Source organism: Phyllostomus hastatus, unplaced genomic scaffold, assembly GCF_019186645.2.
Source record: "Phyllostomus hastatus isolate PE091 unplaced genomic scaffold, TTU_PhHast_1.1 phas_contig_210, whole genome shotgun sequence".
Taxonomy (NCBI): Eukaryota; Metazoa; Chordata; class Mammalia; order Chiroptera; family Phyllostomidae; genus Phyllostomus; species Phyllostomus hastatus.
Window position 1 is genome coordinate 32478430 of NW_025333737.1, and position 20101 is coordinate 32498530.

Below are 20101 nucleotides of genomic sequence, written 5' to 3' on the forward strand. Positions count from 1 at the left end.
TGGAAGAAGGGTGCAGTCTACTCATCCAGCCTCCCAGGGCTCTGGGGAGACTCGAGGTGACATACCTGAAAGCATTTCTGCAAACTTTAAAGTGCCGTATAAATAATAAAAGCTATTTTTATGGAGCACATACATGTGTGTATCTCTTTAATCCTCAGTCAGGTCGGGTAGGTCACCTGCATTTTATAGATGAGGCCCAGAAGTGAAGTGCTTGGGCCCAAGTCAACCGGCTTTCGGTGAGCCTGTCACTAACCCAGAACTGAGTCGGAGAGGAGCGACTTGCCCAGGATCACAGATGGCGGCACAGTGGCTGAGAACCTGCGTCTCTCAGCCTACACTTTGCTGTGCCTTTGGGGTGCTGGCGCCACTTTCAAGGATGAGAAAATGGAACTTACCGACCGTGGAGGGGGAGGGTGTTATTGGGCGGCCCCCTGTTTCAGCTGCCCAGGCTTGTTTAGGCTGCTGTGGGCACTGGGACCCTTGGACCCTGGAGCAGCTCTGACTGGGGCCCCCCCTCCCCCAGATCCTTGGGTAGCTCCCGGCAGACGCCTCCCAAGGTGTGGAGGAGGGCGGGGTCATGTTCCCCTCCTGCAACTCCTTCTCAGGGCACAGACCGAAATCCAGCGGGGTGGAAGTGTTTTTATTATAGCTTTGGTCAGACAGGGCGCGACTGGGGACCGGCTTTAGGGGGTGCTGAGGAGCTGTCCAGCTCCCATCCCACCCCTTCCCCAGGCAGCGCCACCCCAGAGCCGGAGCGAGAGGAAGCCGGCGCCTCTGAGCGCGGGAAGCCTTGCTTGGGCCGTCCGCAGGCTTGGGCGGGCTGGCGGGAAGGGTGGGCAGTAAACAGTCCTATTATACAAATATACAGCGCAGGCCGGGGAGGAGCGGTCGACGCCGCCTGCCTCCTCGGGACCACCAGGACGGAGCGCATGGGGCCGGGCTCTGCCGCCCGGCAGGTAGTGAGGACGGGCCGGGGCATCTTATCCGGGGAGGGCCGGCAGCCGGGCCAGGCAGCGAAGAGGTGGGCGGGGGTGGGTGATCCTCTGCCCGGCAGCATGGACGGGGAGCCCCGGGGGGTGGTCGGGACGCGGGGAGCTCAGTCGGAGTAGATGATGAAGCCGGAGAACGTGCTGTATTTGTTGCTGTTGCCGCCGTGCGCTTTTCCTCCGTCGAGCTTGATGAAGACCTCGTCGCCCGCGTCCAGGTGCAGGATCACGCTGTTGCTGGCGTAGTCGTAGTTCTGGTCTGCGTCCTGCGCAATGGCGCTGGCCCGCACCTGGGGGGAGGCGGGGGACAGGGGAGGAGGGATGTGCGCCGGGGGTCGGGGGAAGAGGGAGGGAGGTGGGGTCACAGAGGGAGGGGAGCCGTCAGGGCTGAGGCAACGACAGGGGAGGCCCTGGAGGCTCCAAAAGCCCCACCTCCAGCCCCATCAGGGCTCTCAGCCTGCTTCTTTCCCATCATCCCCACCCCCCTTTTCCAATCCTAACTTGCGTTTCAGGTGATTACAGGGGAGCCCTGGATTTCTAGGGCTGCTGCCATCTGAACTGGGGGTCAAGGTGGAGTCTGCTTCCTGGACTTCTCTGGGTCTCAGCATCCGGCCTGCTGAGAATTTCAGCAATGCCTCCAGGACGGCTCCACCTGGACCCTCTCCTCGCAGAGAGGAGTTCTCTGCATCCCCAAGGATGGAAGGCCCTTCTTCCTCATCATTCCTTCCTCTCTGCACTCACTGGAAGGACACCTTGCCTTTCAGCCACAGCCACCTGCTCTCACGTCCGAGGACGGACACAGGGCACACCTTGGCCCCATTCGTCAGGGGACTGGACCGCTGCCAGGCTGCCGGTAAGCAACCACCTTGCTACCATGGCCTAAAATTTGGACTCCTTGTCTGAAGTTCATTCTGGAGTCTGTCACACCAGAGCAGCGAGACGGAAGGCCTGGTGATTATTCCCCCTCTGAAGGCTCGGACTGGGCCCGGCGCTCACCTCCGAGGAGCTGCAGCAGCCCTACCTGTGACAACTACCCCACTCTAACAGGAGTTTTGACTCCTGTCTCGGCCAGCGGTGGCGCAAAGAAAGTAGGTGGGAAGAAGGAAATCCTTACATCCCTCTGTGGCCCTCAGTCTGGCCTGATATCCTTGCTGGTCCTTGTTTTGATGGAGGAGGGGAGGGTTAGGTAGGACAATGGGGCGAGGGGGCACCAGCGTTTGGGTCTGAAGCTTGCCACCCTCACTTGTGTAGGCTCTGACTGTAATCAAAAGATATCGAAGGCGGGCCGTAGTTGACAAATTTCCTCCAGGCATTCCACTTCCACGGCTGAGGCAACGGCAAGGCCTCCATCCCAGGACCTGGGGCGTCTCCAGGATATCCTGGGTGGTCCATGGGACGACCGGGGCCATCTCCAAAGTTCTGGCTTGTGTTGTGGGGAAGCTGCACTGAGTGGGGTTCACTCAGCCAGGCTTCTCAACAGCCCCACTCCCTCTGGCCTCCGCATTCCTAAAAACAGCTACCCCAAGGGCTGACAGTCTGAGCTGTACCAATCCAAATTAGGGGAGGGGCCCACCTTCCCCGGCTGGAGGTAGAACTGCAGGTCAGCTGTGCGGAAGCTGCTGACTCAGCGGCCGTGCTGCAACAGGAGGACCCCACGTATTCGCAGGCAGACTGCCACTTAGAGCCCAGATCCCTCCAGCCGTCTTCTCTCCCCTCAGCCTCGTCTTCCCCAACCCGGGGAGGCACTGTCTGGGGGTGCTTAGCTGGGAAAACTCAGGGTCCATGTAAAGGTGGGGGAGATAGCAAACGAGGGGGAGACCTCGTTTGTCAAGATGTTCAGTTTCCTCTGTTTAGAAAATGGATGGAGAAGATCCTGCCTCACCACTGCCACCTTTAAAAAGCCTTTTGATGGCGGAGAGAATTTTTAATCTTGTTGGGGCTTTGAGCTACTAGGCAGGAGCTCAAAGCCAGCAGCCAACTTCTGTATTGTTCCCTGGGCCCTAATCGCGGTAGTATTTATTATTACGCATGCATTTCATTATCGTCGCTAATAAATTACTACTAATAACAATTATTTTTATTACCCAGATTAATTTAGCCTTAACTCATTAAAACAGTGTGCTTGTTAATAGTGAAACCCATTAGAATACAGTCATCTGTCATCGGGAATCTCCTGGAGATGTGACAGGCATCAGAACTGTTATGGTTATGTTTATTATTTATTCATCACCATGATCGTTGCTGTGATTATCCTAATTATCCATGGAGGCAGGGGGAATTTATGCCCTCCCTCCCGCTTAGATGGGGCGGGATCCAGGAATGGAACCCAGGGGTTCTGTTTCTCTGCCCCAGACTGGGAACAGCTGAGGCACCGGCTCCTCCTGAGGACCAGGGGACAGTTTGGGGAATTGAGGTTGCTATGGAAGCTGGAAAGCAAGTCTGGGACTTGTCAGGAGGGGGCGCTGTAGAATCACCTCTTCAAGGGCTACCAGGAAGGGAAACTGAGGCAGTGGTCTGACCAGGGGCCTGGAAGGGTGAGGGAGAACCCAGGAAATGCGTCCTTGCCCCCAGGTCATCGCCGGGGTCTTGGAAGTTCAGGTGTGCCTCCCAAAGGCAGCTAGCCTCATCTGCAGGGGACATACATTCACTGGGTCCCCACTGTGCCAGGCGCTGTGCCCTGTGCCATCTGAAAGGCATCAGAGGCCCGAGAGGAGAGCTGGTGGCCCCTCTTCCACTATCGGGCGAGAAGCTGATCTCCAGTTAGGTCTTTATACCACAGCCCTCAACGTATACACCCCACCACCTCTCCCCTCACTCAGACTCACCTCTAAGCCCCTGCCCATTTGCTACACTCACCTTCTCATAGGCCCCAGCCTGCCCCCACACAGCCCCCACCCCTCCAGCCCAATTTATCGATTTCATGTTCTCCTCGACCCATCTGTGTATCTTAGAGGCAGCTGCAGGGGGCTCACCCCACCCAGCGTACCAGCCCCAGCAAAGAGTCACTTCCCCTGGCTCCTCAGGTCCCCATGTCCTAGTAACTACAGCTTGGTGCCATCAGGCTGTGCGGTGGTGACTCAGAGCTACCCCTGGGGAGAGGGGCCTGTGGGACTCAGACAAGGACACACAGGGGCTGCAGCACCGGGCAGGAAGGTAGTGACTTCCCTCCTTTCCATCTTGTCCAAGGAAGGGCCAGAGCACAGACGCACCTCTGCCTTCCTGAAGAAATCCTGGAGGCCTCTCTGTAGGAGGGGGCCAGGAAGAAAAGCACAGAGCCCATGGCTGCCCCTGGTCTTGAAAGCATGGAAGGTGCAAGCTCCCCTCTTCTGTTCCCATCCATTGCCCAGCCCTGTCGCCTTTTCCTCGGCTCCCTTGAATGTCCTCTTCTGCCTCGGAGCCAGTTGTTCCCTACCTTGACCTTTTTTTTCTCTCTAGCCATGCCCCTTCAACTTGGGGGCCCAGGTTCACCATCCTCTTCCCCAACCAGGTTGGTCTGAGCCGGGGCAGGTTTCACCATATCACTCCCTCCAGCCAATGAATGCACTGGGGGACAAGAGCTGCCAGTTGGGCCTCCAGCCCTCCTCTAACGCAGTAATCACTGGGGTACGTTACTGCGCAGTCACTTCTGTCTCCCCTGCACAGACCACGGGGTCCTGGAGGGCAAGCATGTCGAACCCCTGGAGCCAAGCCCCGAACCTAGCTCCTGGTGGGGGCTCAACACGAATAGGTGGAATGATCAGTGAGATGAAATGAGTCTCTTGGATAATCTGGAAGGAGAAGTCACCAAGGATGTGGGAGAGGGGGACATTCACCACACTCTTTGTCTTTTTTGGGGGGAGGGGAGGGAGTGGTCCGAGTAACTGTTACAATGCTGGGTTTTGAAACCCCCAGTTAAAGCCACCTCCTTTCTTCCACTGGCCTGTATGGTTCTGCCTCCTGGTCAGGCTCCTGCCAAAGCCCTGCCCCTGCTGGGAGGGACAGAAGAGGCTTTTGAGTCTGTCTCACCTCCCAGTGACTTACGCAGACGCCCCTGCCCCAAGCCAGTGCCCCTGCCCTAAGCACACACCGTGTGTGGGGCCTCCTCTCGCCTCACCTGGGTGGCCCTGCTGCAACCTCCTGGGGTGACTCGGGGTCCAGAGCCCACTGGTGGTCTGGTGACCACTTACCTCCCTCTCCAGACAAGCGAAGCCCCCAGCCCTCTGAAACCTCAGCTCGGTGCCAGGCCAAACTTTTTTGGGGGAAAGAAAGAAATTCCATTGATGAAGGTGACATTGCTGCATCCCTTATTTGTGATTAATAAGGGGAGTCGTGGAGCTGTCTGCAGAGTGAGCCCTGGCAGGGCACTGGGGCCTTCCTTTTGGTCAGGAACCAAGGACAAAGAGGAGAGATCCGGGAAGCCTGACAGACACAGGTGGGAGAGAGACACCCGAAGAACAGGGGGTGGGTGGGGGAGTGGAGTTAAACCCAGGAGAGGGACGCTAAAAACCCAGGGAGAGACAGATAGGACTGGTGGACACAAGAAAGAGACAGGCACAAGAGACAGAGAGATAGAAAAAAGAGGCAGGGGAGGGGCGGAAACCAGAGAAAGAAGCAGGCAGTGGGGAGAGAAGGGGGGGCACTACTTACAAGCCCCTGGTGGGCCAGCTTTTTGCTGACTCCCACCCCCAAGCCAGGGTCTGCCTCAGGGTGATGCTGTCAAGGGAAGGGTTGCAACGGAGCCTTGGGTCTCAGTTGCAGGAGGTTCCTTCCAAACTCCTACCAGCCTAGCTTTCCTTATGGCCTGAGCAGGTCCCCTTTTCCCACAGAAATTCTGGGCCTGAGGGCCTCCCCCAGAGTCCCCCAGGCCACAGGGATCTGGAAGCACTGGGGAGGGAGGGGTTGCCAAAAGGGAAGGGAGCTGGGCAAAACTGTGGCCATGGGGCAGGGCTGGGACGAAACTGGCCCTGGGGTAGCAGTTCCAAGAAGAGCACCTCGCACGCACTGCAGGTCCTTGTACCAAAGACCCTGCATGCTTGACACCTTCCAGCTGTGATCTCTGGGGTGGGGACAGGGAACTAAGAGCGTTCCCGCACACTCCAGGAGTCAGGAGTTGCTGCTGGGAAACCAAGGGGAGAGGGAGTTTTCACCTCTTTGCCCAGCCTCAGGAGGAAAAACTTTGCTCCGCCCCCAGGCCACATTCTTGCTCCGGGGTTTTTACACAGTGACCAGGGGCCCGGCAGTTCTGGATTTTGAAAAGGGTGTCAGATCGGCCCAGTGATCCCTTTCCAAGGGAGGGGGGTGTATTGCAGCTAAGGCTTTGCGCACCAGGCTCCCTTTGCCTTAGTGACCAAAACATCTACAGTCCGCCTTCTCGGCTGGCTGGCGAGCATAGCCATGCACCTGGGAGCCCACAGGCGCTGAGGCTGCCTTCTCAAATCTCGCCCCCCATCCCGCCCCCCACCCCAATGCCCCGCTGGTGTCATCCAGACTCCCAGCTCTCAGTTGCCTTTTCCCAAGGGCCAAGCCCCCAAGGGCCAGTCTGCGCTCCCGGGAGTCCTCCGCTCCCACTAGTTAGATTTATCTCCCGCATTTCCATGCCGCGCGGGTGCCCAGCAGCAGCGTCTGCCTTGGAGTCGGCGCCCAGGAATTGAGGAGCCAGCCCGGACCGTCCCCCGCATGCGACGCCCGAAGCCGGGCTGCTGTAGTGTTTTCGCCTGCGCCGGCCGGCTCCGACCGGGTACCCATATGCCTCGGGCTCCTTGCGTTCCCTGCCCCGAGGCCAACCCCGTGCCCCCGCTGGGCCCACCTGGCCGTTCTTGCAGAGGTCAGCCCACATACTGGTGCCGTCGCCGCCGCGCATGAGGACGTGGTAGGTGAAAAAGTAGGTGCCGGGAATGTTGCACGTAAACTTGCCGCTGGTCGCGTCGTAGTTGTTGCCTAGGTTGGTGACCACGTCGTCGAACTTGAGCACCTCGTAACCCTCGTGAGGGTTCTTGAGGCCGGCGTAGAAGGCCACACGCGGCACCGTGGTGTAGGTGGCGGTGCTGATGGCGCCACTGCCCCCGGCTCCCGGCAACCCCGGAGGGCCGGTCTTGCCCGGCTCACCTTTCTCCCCTGGCGGCCCTACAGGGCCTGGAGGACCCGGGTCCCCGGGGGGTCCGGGGGGTCCAGGTTTGCCTGTGCGGCCCGGCTTCCCCTGGGGGCCCTGCACCAGCGTGGAGGGCGGGGGCGCGCCGCTCTGCTCGCTCAGGGCGTCGCCGCCGTCGGGCCGCACGCCGGCGCCGGGGCCCCGCGCGGGGTAGGGGTCGCACACCATGCGGCAGGTGCCTAGCATCTCATAGTGGCCGTCCGGTCCGCCCGAGCTCACCAGCACGGGAATGAGCACCACCAGCACCAGCAGCATCACCACGCCCGCGGCGGCCGCCAGCAGAGTCTTCCGGCCGGCGCGGAGCCTGGGGAGAGCCGGGCCACCCGGCCGCGCCGTCGGGGTAATGGTGCCGGCGGGCGGGAGGCGCGGGCGGGGAGCCCGCGCTCAAGGGCGGTCCGGCGGGGCTGCGGGCATGGGGCCGGACCCGGGGCGCCGCGCTGCGCTGGATGCGCTGCCGAGGCCGGCCGCCGGGTCCTGCCTCGCGCCTCCCTCCCGCTGCGCGGCCGGACTGAGCGCGGCAGCCGCAGCCTCCCGCCTAGCTCCTCCCGCCTCCCAGCGTGGGGGCCACCGCCCCCTCCTTCCCGCCCCGCCCCTCCCGCCCGCTTCGCTCGACTCAGCGCCCGCGATGGGTGGGGCTGAAGGCGGAGCCAGCGTCTAATTGGGCCGCGGGCGGTAGGGCCACGCCCACCTAGAGGGGGCGGGGGGTAAGGGGCGGTACCGCGGAGGGGGAGGACCAGAGGCTGGAGAGGCAGGGAGAGTGAGGGAGCGAGCTGAGGAGGGGGCGTGAGTCTGAGAAGAGGTTCCCTTAGGGAAGGGGAGAGGAGGGACCAGAGAGCGCGTGGAAGAGAGGGCCCCCGGGACAGTTAGAGCCGAGGGAGACTGTGAGAGGAGAGGCCTCGAGGGTCGGTTACGAGAAAAACCAAGAGAGACAGAAAGACGCGAAAGGGGCCACGGTCTGCAGGAGGCGGAGGCGAGGGGGGCACAAAGAAAGAGATTGAGGGGAGGACGGAGAGGGGAACAGAAGGGACGAGAGAGAGGGTTACGAGAGGGGGAACCAGAGGAGGAGGCAAAAGGAGGGTGGGGAGGGGCCATTCCGCACTCAGGACTCGAAGACCGCCATCCGGGAGACCCAGGGGACAGCCTGCCTGTCGGAGTAACCAGCGGGCTCCCGAATACTAACAGCAGCCGCCCCCTCCTCTTTTCTGGCCCCTGGCTGTTCCCGGACCCGCCTTCCCCGCCGAGAGGGGCAGAATCTTCTCCCCTCCTCCCCTCCTCCCCTCCTTTGACCCTTCCTCACCGAGCTCCAGGCGAGACCAGGCTGCTTTATCCTGGGGGGCGGGGGCGGGGGCGGGGGCGGCGCGCCTCCATCCTCCTCTGATCATTTTCCTTATCTTTTGTAGGCAGGGAGAACTGGGGGCGCTAAGAAAGTGGGCACCTCACATTATTTCTTCACTCCGACCAGTACCAATATGTCCAGCCTCTCAGTGGGAAGGTTGAGCAACACCCAGCCCCTCCTCCCCAGCCCAGCCTTCTCAGCAGCCCCCTAATTCTTCTCCCCATCAGGTTGTGGGAGACAATTTTCCTCCTCAAGTGCAGGAAAGTGTTTAGGTTGCATAAACTGAAATGTGTCTGCTTCCATAAAAATATTTGTCACATTATTTGAGGCCCAGCTCACGCTGCTTCGCTGCTCCTCCTCCGCCCTCCTTTATCCAGCCCACCAGGGCGGGCTCTGCCTTTTTTGGAGGTCTCTGGCCACTGCTAAAGGATGATCCTCCGGCCTCTTTCCTTTCTCCTGAGAGGTCCCCTCCCAGTTCACACTCCACCCCTGCTGACCTGACACCGGGTCCTTATGATGCCCTGGCTCCTGCTACTCGCTACTCGAGGCTGAGATGGCTCAGCCTCACCCGGAGCTGGGTGGGCGAAAGGGACAGCAGGATACCAAGTGGGGGGCTGTGACTGAGGACCTCCCAAGCACTGATGGCTGATCCCAGGTTACAGTGACACCCACGGCCAAGGAGGGAGCTAAAACAATCCAGCAGGTAGCATTCATTCAGGCCTTACTGTGTGTGTGCCAGGCCCCGTGTTGAACGCCGTAGGTGTGCGGTCACACTGGATCCCTCACACCAATCCGAAGAGATGAAATCCATCGTTTTTCTCATTTTACAGGAGCTCTGGCAAATCAAGAGATTGCCATAAGTCACACAACTAGTAAGTGGTAGAGTCGGGATTCAAACCCTCAGCCTGGCTCCGTGCTCTTCCAGTCTCCACCTCTTTACGTCCCCAGGCGCTGTTCACTGCCCAAAGGGAGGAAGGTGTCAAGTGCAGGGGGCGGGGCGCTCCAGGCAGCTAGCGCCCCCCAGGCTCGGGAATGATAGTCCTCAGCTCTCGGCTGTCAGTAGGGCGCCCGGTCCCCCGCTGCGGCCTCCCCCAATAGGAGTCGCCGAAGAGCGACAGCGCTGGTGACCCGAGGGACAAGTGCGCGCGGTTATTCGCATATGATTTGTATACCCCGCACCCCCTTGGTTCGCACGCAAACAGGTCCCTCCTCCGTTTTGCCGCTGGGGCTCGTCCGCCATCCCCCCCCCCCGCCCGCCGCCCCGCGAAGCCCTCCCAGAGTCCGCTTGAGAAACCGCGGCGGGCCGCCCGAGGCCGAGGAGGGGCGGGAGCACCCACCGCCCGCGCCCGCCCGGGCGTCCAAGGCGGCCCGCCCCCCGCCCAGGAAGGACGCCTGCTCCCCTGGCGCGGTGTGGCGTCTCTGTCAGCCCAGCCGGATTCTCCCCGCTTCGCTGGAGTGGAAAATAACGGCTTCAAACTTTGCAGAGAGGAGCTGGTGCCAGCACTTTAATTAACAGCCATCTTGGCCTGTGAGCCTGGGCCAGTGGCCCGCGTCTCCCGGGCTCGCCCGGCCCTGCCCGGGTCCCACCCAGGTCCCGAAGGCCGTGCACCCTCGCCGCGGCGTCGGGCGCCTCTTTCCGAGGGAGATGAGGGTCTGGCTGATGGGGGCGGGTGCTGCCTGGGCGGCGGGAGGGGGGGGGCGGGGGAAGGGGGGAGGGGACTGTTCTTCCCAGCTTAATACCTAAGGACCCCCAAGCACTCTCAGAAACCAACCCACCCCAAACTCTCTCAGCCTGGCGGTTGAAGATTCTAGAATCAGAGACCGGCGGGGCGTACCCATGCCAGCTGCTGGTTTTACGCTAGTCGTTAACCTGCAGCGCCTCAAGTGTTGTGCTCTGGAAAAAGGGTTGCGAGGATTAAATGAGATATAACGAATGGAAAGCGCGGGGCTCGGTGTATGACCCTTGTAATGTACCCAGTAAATGGTGGCTAAGAACATTATTCCACCTCAAGGCTAAGAAGCCCGTCCAGCACTTCAGGCCTCCGGTCTTCTTGGGTCTTCTGGTCCTGCCTTCTTCCCACAGACTGCTGTGCTTGGCGCTAGCAGGAGAGGACAATGGCCTCTCCTTCAAGGTGCAGAGGCAGGACTAGATGCGTGAGGAAGGGACCCTGGAATTCTGGTTCCCAAGCCTCTTCCTCGAGAGAGAAAGAGAGAGAGAGAGAGAGAGAGAGAGAGAGAGAGAGAGAGAGAGAGAGAGAGAGAGAGAAACATTAATGTGCGGTTGCTGGGGGCCATGGCCTGCAACCCAGGCATGTGCCCTGACTGGGAATCGAACCTGCGATACTTTGGTTCGCAGCCCACACTCAATCTGCTGAGCTATGCCAGCCAGCCAGGGCTAGGGATCCAGGTTTTCAGAAAGGGGAAAAGGTGAGCCAGGAGGGAGGGCAGGGCAGCGCTCTCTGTAGCGAGGATGCGCGAGTGCTGGGGGCCGAAGGTGCAGCTCTGCTTCTCCCCTGGTGAGTGGGAACCCCCCTCACTCCTAAAGCCCCATTGCTCCAGGGGTGGGGAGAGGGCACGGGTCATTTAGGGGGTGTGGAGGGGGCAAGAAAGTGGGTAAGTTCTGCATTGATGTATGCCTGACTTTAGGAAGCTGGGCGGCTCTTCTGTGGTGCCCTGGGGTTCTTTGCACGAATGTGAGTGGGTGTGAATGTGTCAGACTGTGTTCGTGTTCGTGTGTGTCTGGGTTGGTGAGTGGTGAAAGGGCGCGCTGTGCCCTGAGTCATCCGCTGGCAAATCCGCATTCATCTGTTCACTCAGTAAACATTTACTGAAAACACCTAGTGAGGCTTTGCCAGGTGGTGGCGGCGGCGGAGTGTCCAAAAATAAGTTAGACGTAAGCAGTACCCCCCCGAGGAGCTCACTCTTTGGCAGGGATCACAGAAAGGAAGGAATGTTAGATACTCTGATCATTATTGCAGCTAGTATTATTTTTTTAACGCTTACTAAGTACAAGATCTTGTTCTAAAGCACTTGATGTGGATTATCTCATTTAAACCGACCAACCTGTTATTAGCATGGACTTGAAACTATTGCACGGCTTATGCCATTTGACATGAGTAACCCCAGGAGGGAGGCACTCTTACTTTCCCATTGTATAGCTGAGGAAACTAAGTCTTGGGTAGAGGTTTGTCGTGAGTGTAATGGAGCACAGCTGGAACACGCCCTGCTCAAAGGATTCCAGGAAGATGTTACAGGGAAGGTGTCATCTTCCCACTTACCTATCCATTCACCCATCCACCTTCCATCCATTCTATAAACCAATAGTAAGTGACCGTCCACCATGTTGTTAGTATCGCAGGACACAGTGTTGATCATGAAGAGACTTCTGACCTCATGTGGTTTACAGACGATGGCCGGAACCTGGGCGATTCAACAAGCAGCCGCTGTCTAGATTGACAAGTAAGCTGCTTGGGCATGTGTGGGGTGCTGTGGTAGCACTCGGCTGTGTTGCCTGAATTCATCTGGAGGCAGGGAATCGTGGGGGGCTTCCCAGAGGAGGTGATATTTAAGTTAAACCCTGACGGAAGGATGACAAGGTAAAGAGGCTGGCCACCAGAGGTGGAGGAGAGGGGGAGGGAGGGAGGGCAGATTATTTCCGGCAGAGGGAACAGCATGTGCTAAGAACAAGTTTGCGGTGCCTTATGGGCTGTGACAAAGAATGTATCATTTATCCTGAAGGCAATTAGAAACTACTGAAGGGTGTGGAGTGAGTGATACAATCAGATTTTTCAGATTAGAAAGATCACTCTGGCGACGGCGGGGAGCAGGGATTAAAATCGAGTAAGAGCGTCGTAAGGAGAAGAGGCTGGAGGCAACGGCAGTGGTCCAGGCAGGAGCTGATAGTCTCCTGATCTGGATGGGGTGAGGGTGGGCGGGGGACTTCCAGGTTTCTGGAAAGATCTTGAAGTGTTTATGAAATGAATTAAGGATGAATGAACGTTGTTGCTTTTTCCTGGGTACCGGTATGTGCCAGGCACGTGACATGCTCCATTTCATTTAATCCTCACTGGATGTCTAAGAAATAAGTGTGTTGAAAATGAGGAGGCTGAGGCTCAGAGAGGTTAAGTAACCTGCCCAGATGGCACAGCTAGGGAGAAGGAGAGTCAGGATTAAATACCAGGTCTGTCGGACCTCAGACTGGGGCTCTTTACCATGTGGCCCAGCAGGCACATACCCAGCTTGGAAAGCGAGGGAAGGGAGAAAAAAAGCTTGAGTCAAGGCCAGAAGTATAAAAGGCATTTTTATTTTTTGGTTTTAGTTTTTGACAGCGGTCTACAGCTCTGGCTTGGGCGGGATGGAGAGCTGGGCACCAAGAGGCAGAGGCTGGCCCTCAAGCCCCCGTTAGGCTACCAACTTCCCGTGTGTGTTTGGGGAAGTCTCGTCACACCGAAGGGCTTCTGTTTCTTCCTCTGGCTGGAGAACTGTCCAGGGCGGCTCTGAAAGGCTGTGATTTTGTGTTAAAGAAAACTCTCCACTGACATCCATTCAAATATCTTAAATCCCTTGATGACATTTAAATCCAGGCACTTCTCAGTCCTCCAAGGAGAAAGCCTCCGTAATTTCAGCCCCCTTCAGGGTGGGGGGGGGTGGCATTTGGGCAGAAAGAGCGGGAGAACGGAAGTTGCGTTGTGCTTTGCCATGGGGGGCCCGGTCACACCGCAGTGAGCCGAACCGGGCTGGGACTCAGAACCCCTGAGTCTGGCCAGGTCTCAGAGGTTAGTGAGGAACCCTCTTCAAAAGCCCGTCCCCCGGCCCCCATATACTAAGGTAGAGAGTGGGGTCAGGGGGCAGAGCCCAAGTATCCAGGTCATAAGCAGATTTTCTCATGCTCCCTCACCACAAAACTCTGGGCCTTGTGCCTGGTGGTCCCAGAGTGATGCCCGGCTCTGGGCCGCCTCCTCCCCACCCCCTCTGACCTACAGCTGTCGGCCACCCATCCCAAATTCAGCTCCAGGGAGGCAGCCCCATAAAGGCCCCTGCTGTGGGAGGGGAGACCTCATGGAAGGGGCCTTCTCCCCTCAGCCAAGCCTGCATCTCCCAGCCGCATGTATAAGTAATGAGGCTCCGCAGTCCCAACAGGAACCAATATAATGGCGGGAGCATGGGGTCAGCCTGTGAGACAGATAGCAGGATGCGGGAGTGACAGGCGGTGCAATTATGCTGAGCCTCCTGCAAAGGCGCAAAGAGAGACGCCCGCCCGGCCAGCAAGCTCTCCAGCCCCCTCTCACAGGCCTTGACTGTTCCAGATACCCTAGCCCCCAGCCCCAACTTCTGTGCAAGATGGGGGAAGGCAGGGAGGCAGAAGGAGCAATGGGAAGAGGGGAGCGGAAGAGGGACTTTGGCTGGCCGGCAGCAGCTGGTTTTCCTGGGTTCTGGGGACTGTACCCCCACCCGCATCTGCAGATGGGGGCACCCTGGAGAAAGCCACCTTTCCCCCAGGATAACAAGGAATGCTTTGTTCTTTGTTGGAAGGTCCGTCCTCCCTAGGAAAGAAAAATCTTTTCTTACATTCCCACCCCAGGAGAACTACAACTTAGGGTCTAGAAAGGTCTCAGAGTCCCCTCCTTCCACAGACGGGGAAACCAAGGCTCAGAGAGGGCAAACGGCTTGTCCAAGGTCGTAGTCCTGTCTGAGGCAGAGCCAAATGGGAGCCCTGGGGGTTCTTGTCAGGCCTCCACCGGTGGGGGTCAGGGGGCAAGGGGAAGACCAGCTGACTGCTCGCCCCAGTGCTAGGTGGTCCCCACAGACCCTCTGAAGTGGTAGTGGGGCAGGGGGTGCTCAGAGAGTTCTCACAGCCAGGTGTGGGGGTTACAACTCCAGCAGCCGCAGTATTCTGGGAGAGCTCAGGTCAACTGGGGTTGTGGGCGGCCCCACCCTCCATTCTGTGTTCAGAGAGAGGTCTTGCAGCGCTTTAGCTCCGTGCGTTTGAGGACAGCAGTGACTGAGAGATATCTCGGAGGTGACAGAGCAGAGGGGCTTAGTGATTGTTCATCGAACCACCCCTGAGCAGGGCCAGCTTCACGGAGGCGCAGCCCGCGCAGCGGCAAAGGCCCCGTGCTCAGGAGGGATCTGTGCTTGGTGCAACACTCTGCTCTCCCGGCCTTGAAATCCTTAACAATTTTGGAACAAAGGACTTCACGTTTTCATTTCATGGCGGGCCCCGTAAACGGTGTAGCCGGTCCTGTCCCGGAACGAGAGATATGGTTTGTTCTCGGAGGGGCTCTCCTGGTCCCACCCTGCCCCAGCCTCACCCCAAGATGCCCCCAGAGGACGGGAGCACAGAGCTGGGAGATGCTGGACTCGAATGGGCTTCCTGGGGGTCCCCATCCTGTAATGGCTGACTGCATGTGTGGGCGCGGGGGAACTTGGCTGCTCATTCCTGTCAACCTGGATCTCAGCCACAGGCCTGCCCTTTGCCTCTGTGTCCATCTGGGTGCTTACCGCCGACCTAGGCCAGGGGTGTGCCTGTAGGGGGTGCCGGGCCACAGGACTCCCAGTCTCAGCTGGAGTGCCCCATCACTGGAGAGCCATCACTGGCCCCTCTGCCTACTCTCCCCCCCCCCCCCGCTAGGGGCAGGAGGGGCTGGCGCAGGGGTGGGGTGGAAGGCTTAATTAGCAGCCCCAGCCAGGCAGCAGGCGGTGGGCACAGAGCAGGCTGACTTTTCCTGCTATAGATCTGCTCTCCGGGAGAGGTCCTAGCCGGCTGGCTTAGGCTTTGGCTGGGCTATTTTAGGAATATTCTTAACTCTTCCTGCACCACTGCCATGACCGGACCTCTCTTGCCGAGCACACGCAAGCTTCAGGCTGCGCTCCTGATCCCTCCTCCCAGCCCTGCTCTTCCTCTCTGGCAGCTGAGAAGGTCACAGTTTTCTCGGGAGTGGGGCCAGTTGCCTGTCACCAAGGCAAGTTCCCATCTCAGGTCTTCTGAGCCCCTTTTTTGGGCCCTGTCCTGTGCCCCCTCCCCGCCCCACATCAGAGCTCTGGACTGAGATGAGCAGATGTGAGCGTCGCCCCAGCCCCTTCCTTCCAGCTTATGAAGTTGGGGAGTTAGCTCTTACCCCTCGCAGTGAAAGCAGCTAGCCCAGGCCCCCAGAAGGACATGGAAAAGCACAGCCCTGCCCCCCACCCTCTGGCAGAGCAGCGGCCCCCATCTGCCTGACTTGGAGGCCCCCGTTAGAGCGTCCACCCAAGTAGCCAGAGCCCCACAATGTCATGGGGTTCCCTCTCCCTGTTTTAGGCAGAGGGAACCCCATCTTCTCAGACAAATCTAGGCCAGGATAGAGGCATCACATGTGCAAGGCCAAGGGGTGTCCCACTGGGGGTCGGGAGGGTCCAACATGAATAAATCTGAAACTCTAGGCAGGATAGGGGGAAAGATCCCCGCTGGCTTGGTGTCCGGGGTTTCTGTGTGCAAGCTGGGCCTGCCCGAGCTGGGAGGCCCAGGACCCCAGGACCCCAGGACCCTGGTGCCATCCCTCAGGCACACGCCTTTGGGAGCTGGGAGTTGGAAGCTGCCACCAAGTGCTACTGGAAAACTTAACCGATGACTCCACAGAAATGCCCAGCTGCTGGAGGTGTGCCTGACACCGAGGTGTGGGCACTCGGTACAGCGGATCAATAATCAATAATTAATCTCTGTCTGAGAAGGTTCACCAGGTGGCCTGGGCCACAGTGTTGATGGACCAGGACAAGGGAGCCCTTCCCCCAGGTTCCACCTAACTCCCCCTCCTCCAGGTTTCCCCAACCAGCCCAGCTCCAGCAGCGACAGGGTCGGCTGGGGGAAGAGGGTGAAGCCAGGTGAAAATGCTTTAGTTCCCTGGGGAGTTACAGAGGGGGCTCTTGCAGCGGAGGTCCCTGGGCGGCAAGTCCCCCACTCTCCAGTTTAAGAAGACTCAGACGGACTTAGCAAGGTGTCCTGGGGAAGATTTTGCATTCAGGGAGACAGTACCCTCTAGGGACTAAGGGAGAATTCTCAGTGTCTTTTAAAAAGTAAGAAGGCCCCTCCCTGCACCCCTAATTGAGAGACGTGCTCAGAGGCAAGAGGCTGGCTAGGAAGGGTGCCCGTCCCCATCGGGCAGGGACGGGGCAGGTTTCCCAGGCAGAGGCAGGGATGAGGGGCTTTCTGGCCCCACGGTTTCCACGAGGACACGCTGGGGAACACAGGCCAACCTTGGGCCACACGAGGTGCCAAACCCAGGCATCCTGGCCCCTGCCTCTCCGGTGCAGCCTCGCCTTTTGTTCCCTCCCCCCCCACTCCCCCGTCTTCCCTCCCCATCAGCTTCCCGGCATGGAGCCCCAGCTGGCGGAGGGTGTCTTGCTCCTCGGCAGCTGGGATTTGTAAATATTTATAGGAACACGGAACACATCAGTAGCTGACAGGCCCCAGGAGCGGACGGGGCCCTGCCCAGAGCTCAGCAGCTTCGTTCTCCCTTCCCCACAACCTGACCTGATTTGGGGAGCCCAGGATGACAGAGACGGGGGTAATCACGCAGGGTGTGGGGCTGGCAGGCTCCACATTCAAAAACGCGAGCTCCAAGGATGTGTGTGTCCCTCTGCTCCGCCTCCACCCTCAGTCACGCACATCCTTCCACCCCCAACCACCTCACACCCCGGTGCCACACTGACCCTGCCCTCATACACCTTCTTTCAACACTCGTGTACAGTCACTGTCACACTCATGCATGTGTACACACGTTTTCTAACTTCCACATCCACACCGATGCTCACTCTCACGCTCACACCCTTTGCACACACGCCGGTTCACTCGCAAACCCACTGGAGCCCCAGGTCCCTGCCACTCCCCACAGGTCCTAATCCCAGGTCTGGGAGGCAGCCTCCCGTGTCCTGTCTGAGGCGGTGTGTGGGGTGGGGGAGCAGGAGGGAGTTCACACTGAGGTCAGGGGGTAAGGAAGGGGGGGGAGGAAAGAGTGGACGGAGGGGTGGACCAAGAGCTGTTCGGAGCTTACAGCAGCCCAGGACAGAAGCGAGGCAGAGACAAAGGAAAGGCAAGAAAATGGAGACTGACAAGAGTCAAGGCAGATGGAGCAGGAGCTGGGGACAGAGGGACCCCCCCGCCCCGACACTGAAAAGCTGTCACGTTGCTGCTCCAGTGGCCTGGGAGACCAGCAGCAACCCCGCAGATGGAGCCTCTCCCCTCTGGATCTTGTCACTGCGGCTTTGCTTTGCCGCTTGGGCAGCCGGGAGTGGTGACAAGCAGGGAAGACAGTGCCCAGGGCAGCTGGCTGTTGGGCCCTGGCACCGCTGACGACTCACCCATCAGTACCCATCTCGTCACCCACAGGGGCCCAGATGAGACCAGTGGCCAGCCTGGCAGCCAGGGCTCCCAGAGCCACAGCAGGGGCAGAGAGGCAACTGAACCGTGCTATGCTTACCGAGCAGTGCTCACCAGACCTGGCCCAGACCCCTGGCCTCTGGAGCTGGCCTTGGGAACCATGGGCTCCCTCCTTGCTCCCAGACACCCGGGACCCACGAGGCATGGCCCAGAACCAGCGCATGCGGCAGGGCTCGAGGAGGGGGTTGGGGAAGAAAACTGCTGTGAGAAACCAAACACGTTTTGGCATAAACTTTTTATTTCATCTCCTGTACTATGCACAAGAAGGAGGTCCCCGCACCCTGTCTCCCCGGATGCAGAGTTAAGGAGTCGTTCTCCTCCCCTGAGCTCTGGCTCAGGGTGTCGTCTTGGAGTGCCAATCAGTTTGTGCTCTGCAATCTGGGAACAGCCATTTCTATGAAATCGGAAAGGCAAACAAATAACAATGATCACAAGCAGGGGAAATTGCACCGACTGCTGTTTTCCTATTCACTTGTTTGTTGTAAGTCGGTGCGGCTTTCTACCCGTGTCCTGATTGATTCATGCTCTCACAGGTCCATTCATGAATTTACTCAACAGCCCTCACTCAGCCAGGTGCCGACCCCGTGCCGCGTCCTGGGTGCCGGTGCAAAAGCCAGACGAGGTTCTCACCTGCACAGTGATAAGAGTGGCTGGAACCTGGCTGGTGTAGCTCAGTGGATTGAGCGCAGTCTGCGAACCAAAGGGTCGCCAGTTCGATTCCCAGTCAGGGCACATGCCTGGGTTGCGGGCCAGGTCCCCAGTGGTGGACCACATGAGAGGCAACCACACATTGATGTTTCTGTCTCTCTCCCCCTGGGGCACAGGGAAGCACCATGTGGGTGCCCTGCTGGGGATCCGGATGTCCTGCTCCTGCAGCTAGATGCTCGAAACTGGCACAGACGCCTTCTCCTGTCCCAGGATCAACACTTCCTGCTGCCCCGTCTCCTGCCTCCGCAGGTCCGCCCTCCCAGGCAACCAGGCGCTCTGAGAGTGGTGGGAAGCGTGTGAGTGTGAAACTGGAATCTCAGCTTGGATGCTTACTGGCTGGTGACCTCCAGCAAATCATTCATCTTTCCAAGTCATAGTTTCCTTCTCTGTTAAAGAGCACTAACTGGCCCTGGCTGGGGAGGCTCAGTGGCTTGAATGCCAGCCTGCACACTGAAAGGTCGCCAGTTCAATTCCCAGTCAGGGCACACGCCTGGGTTGTGGACCAGGTTCCCAGTTGGGGGTGTGTGAGAGGCAACCACACATTGATGTTTCTCTCCCTCTCTCCCTTCTTTTCCTTCTCTCTAAAAATGAATAAATAAAATCCTTAAATTAAAAAAAATGCAGTAACTAATACCCATCACAGCAGTACCATCAGCATCAAATGGGGTTAAGTATGTAAAGATGGTGCCTAGCACATAGTAGGGCCTCAACCGATGCCAGCCCCTTCCCTGCCCCTTTGCCCAAGGTATACACTGAATCTCTCCTCCCCGGCACAGGGAGAAAGCTTGGGGGCAATTTGGGGGTGCAGGAGGACTCGGCATTCCATACACCATGAATCTGCTTCATGTCGTTCTCCCAAGAAGTCTGGTTTTGCTCTGCGGGGAGCCTCTTATTGGGGAGGCAGAGGGTGGCGAGGTCTGGCTTTGCCTCCTGGACCACGTGGACATTCCAGAGGAACATGCCCTTTCTTCACCGTTTCCTTACCCTGTCTGTGGCTCTCAAGTTTAGAAAAGCACTAGTGTGTGTGTGTGTGTGTGTGTGTGTGTGTGTGTGTTGGTCGTGAGGTGGTGATGATAGCGATTAGGATGGAGATGACAGCGGTGGTGACGGAGGTGATGGTGATGGTGGGGGTGGTGACGGTGATGGTGGTGGTGCTGGCGGGGGTGGCTGCGATGGCGCAGCTGACGATGGTACTGGAGGTAGTGGAGGTGGGAATGGTGGCAGGAACTCATTTCAGAACCCAGTGCTCACGTTTTGGGCGCTGGAAGAGAACTCGGTTCCAGGTAATCCCCCTGGGAACCCCCTACGTGGTGAGCCCTGCGAGGCTTGCTTTATTTCCACGGCAACCCACGGGGACCGTTGTCTCCTCTTGCAGATGAGGACACTGAGGGCAGAGACGACAAGGGACCTGGCTCAAGCTCGTAAGACATGGGGGGCACTTCAACCCCGGGTCCTTTGACTCCTAGCCCCGTGTTTCTTCTCTGTGCCGTGAAGCCACCCACATGTCTCAGCAGGGGACACGGCGGCCCGTG

At 58.8% G+C, this 20101-nt stretch overlaps 1 protein-coding gene across 1 annotated transcript; it reads right to left on the reverse strand.

The window, feature by feature from the left end:
* Nucleotides 1-622: 622 nt before the first annotated feature.
* Nucleotides 623-7641, reverse strand: C1QL1 (complement C1q like 1). The gene is made up of 2 exons (XM_045836969.1): nucleotides 6772-7641; nucleotides 623-1276 (listed from the first exon to the last, which is right to left on the reverse strand). Exons 1-2 carry the CDS (start codon nucleotides 7366-7368, stop codon nucleotides 1097-1099), a joined length of 777 nt encoding a protein of 258 aa, XP_045692925.1. The 5' UTR covers nucleotides 7369-7641; the 3' UTR covers nucleotides 623-1096.
* Between the last annotated feature and the right edge of the window lie 12460 nt (nucleotides 7642-20101).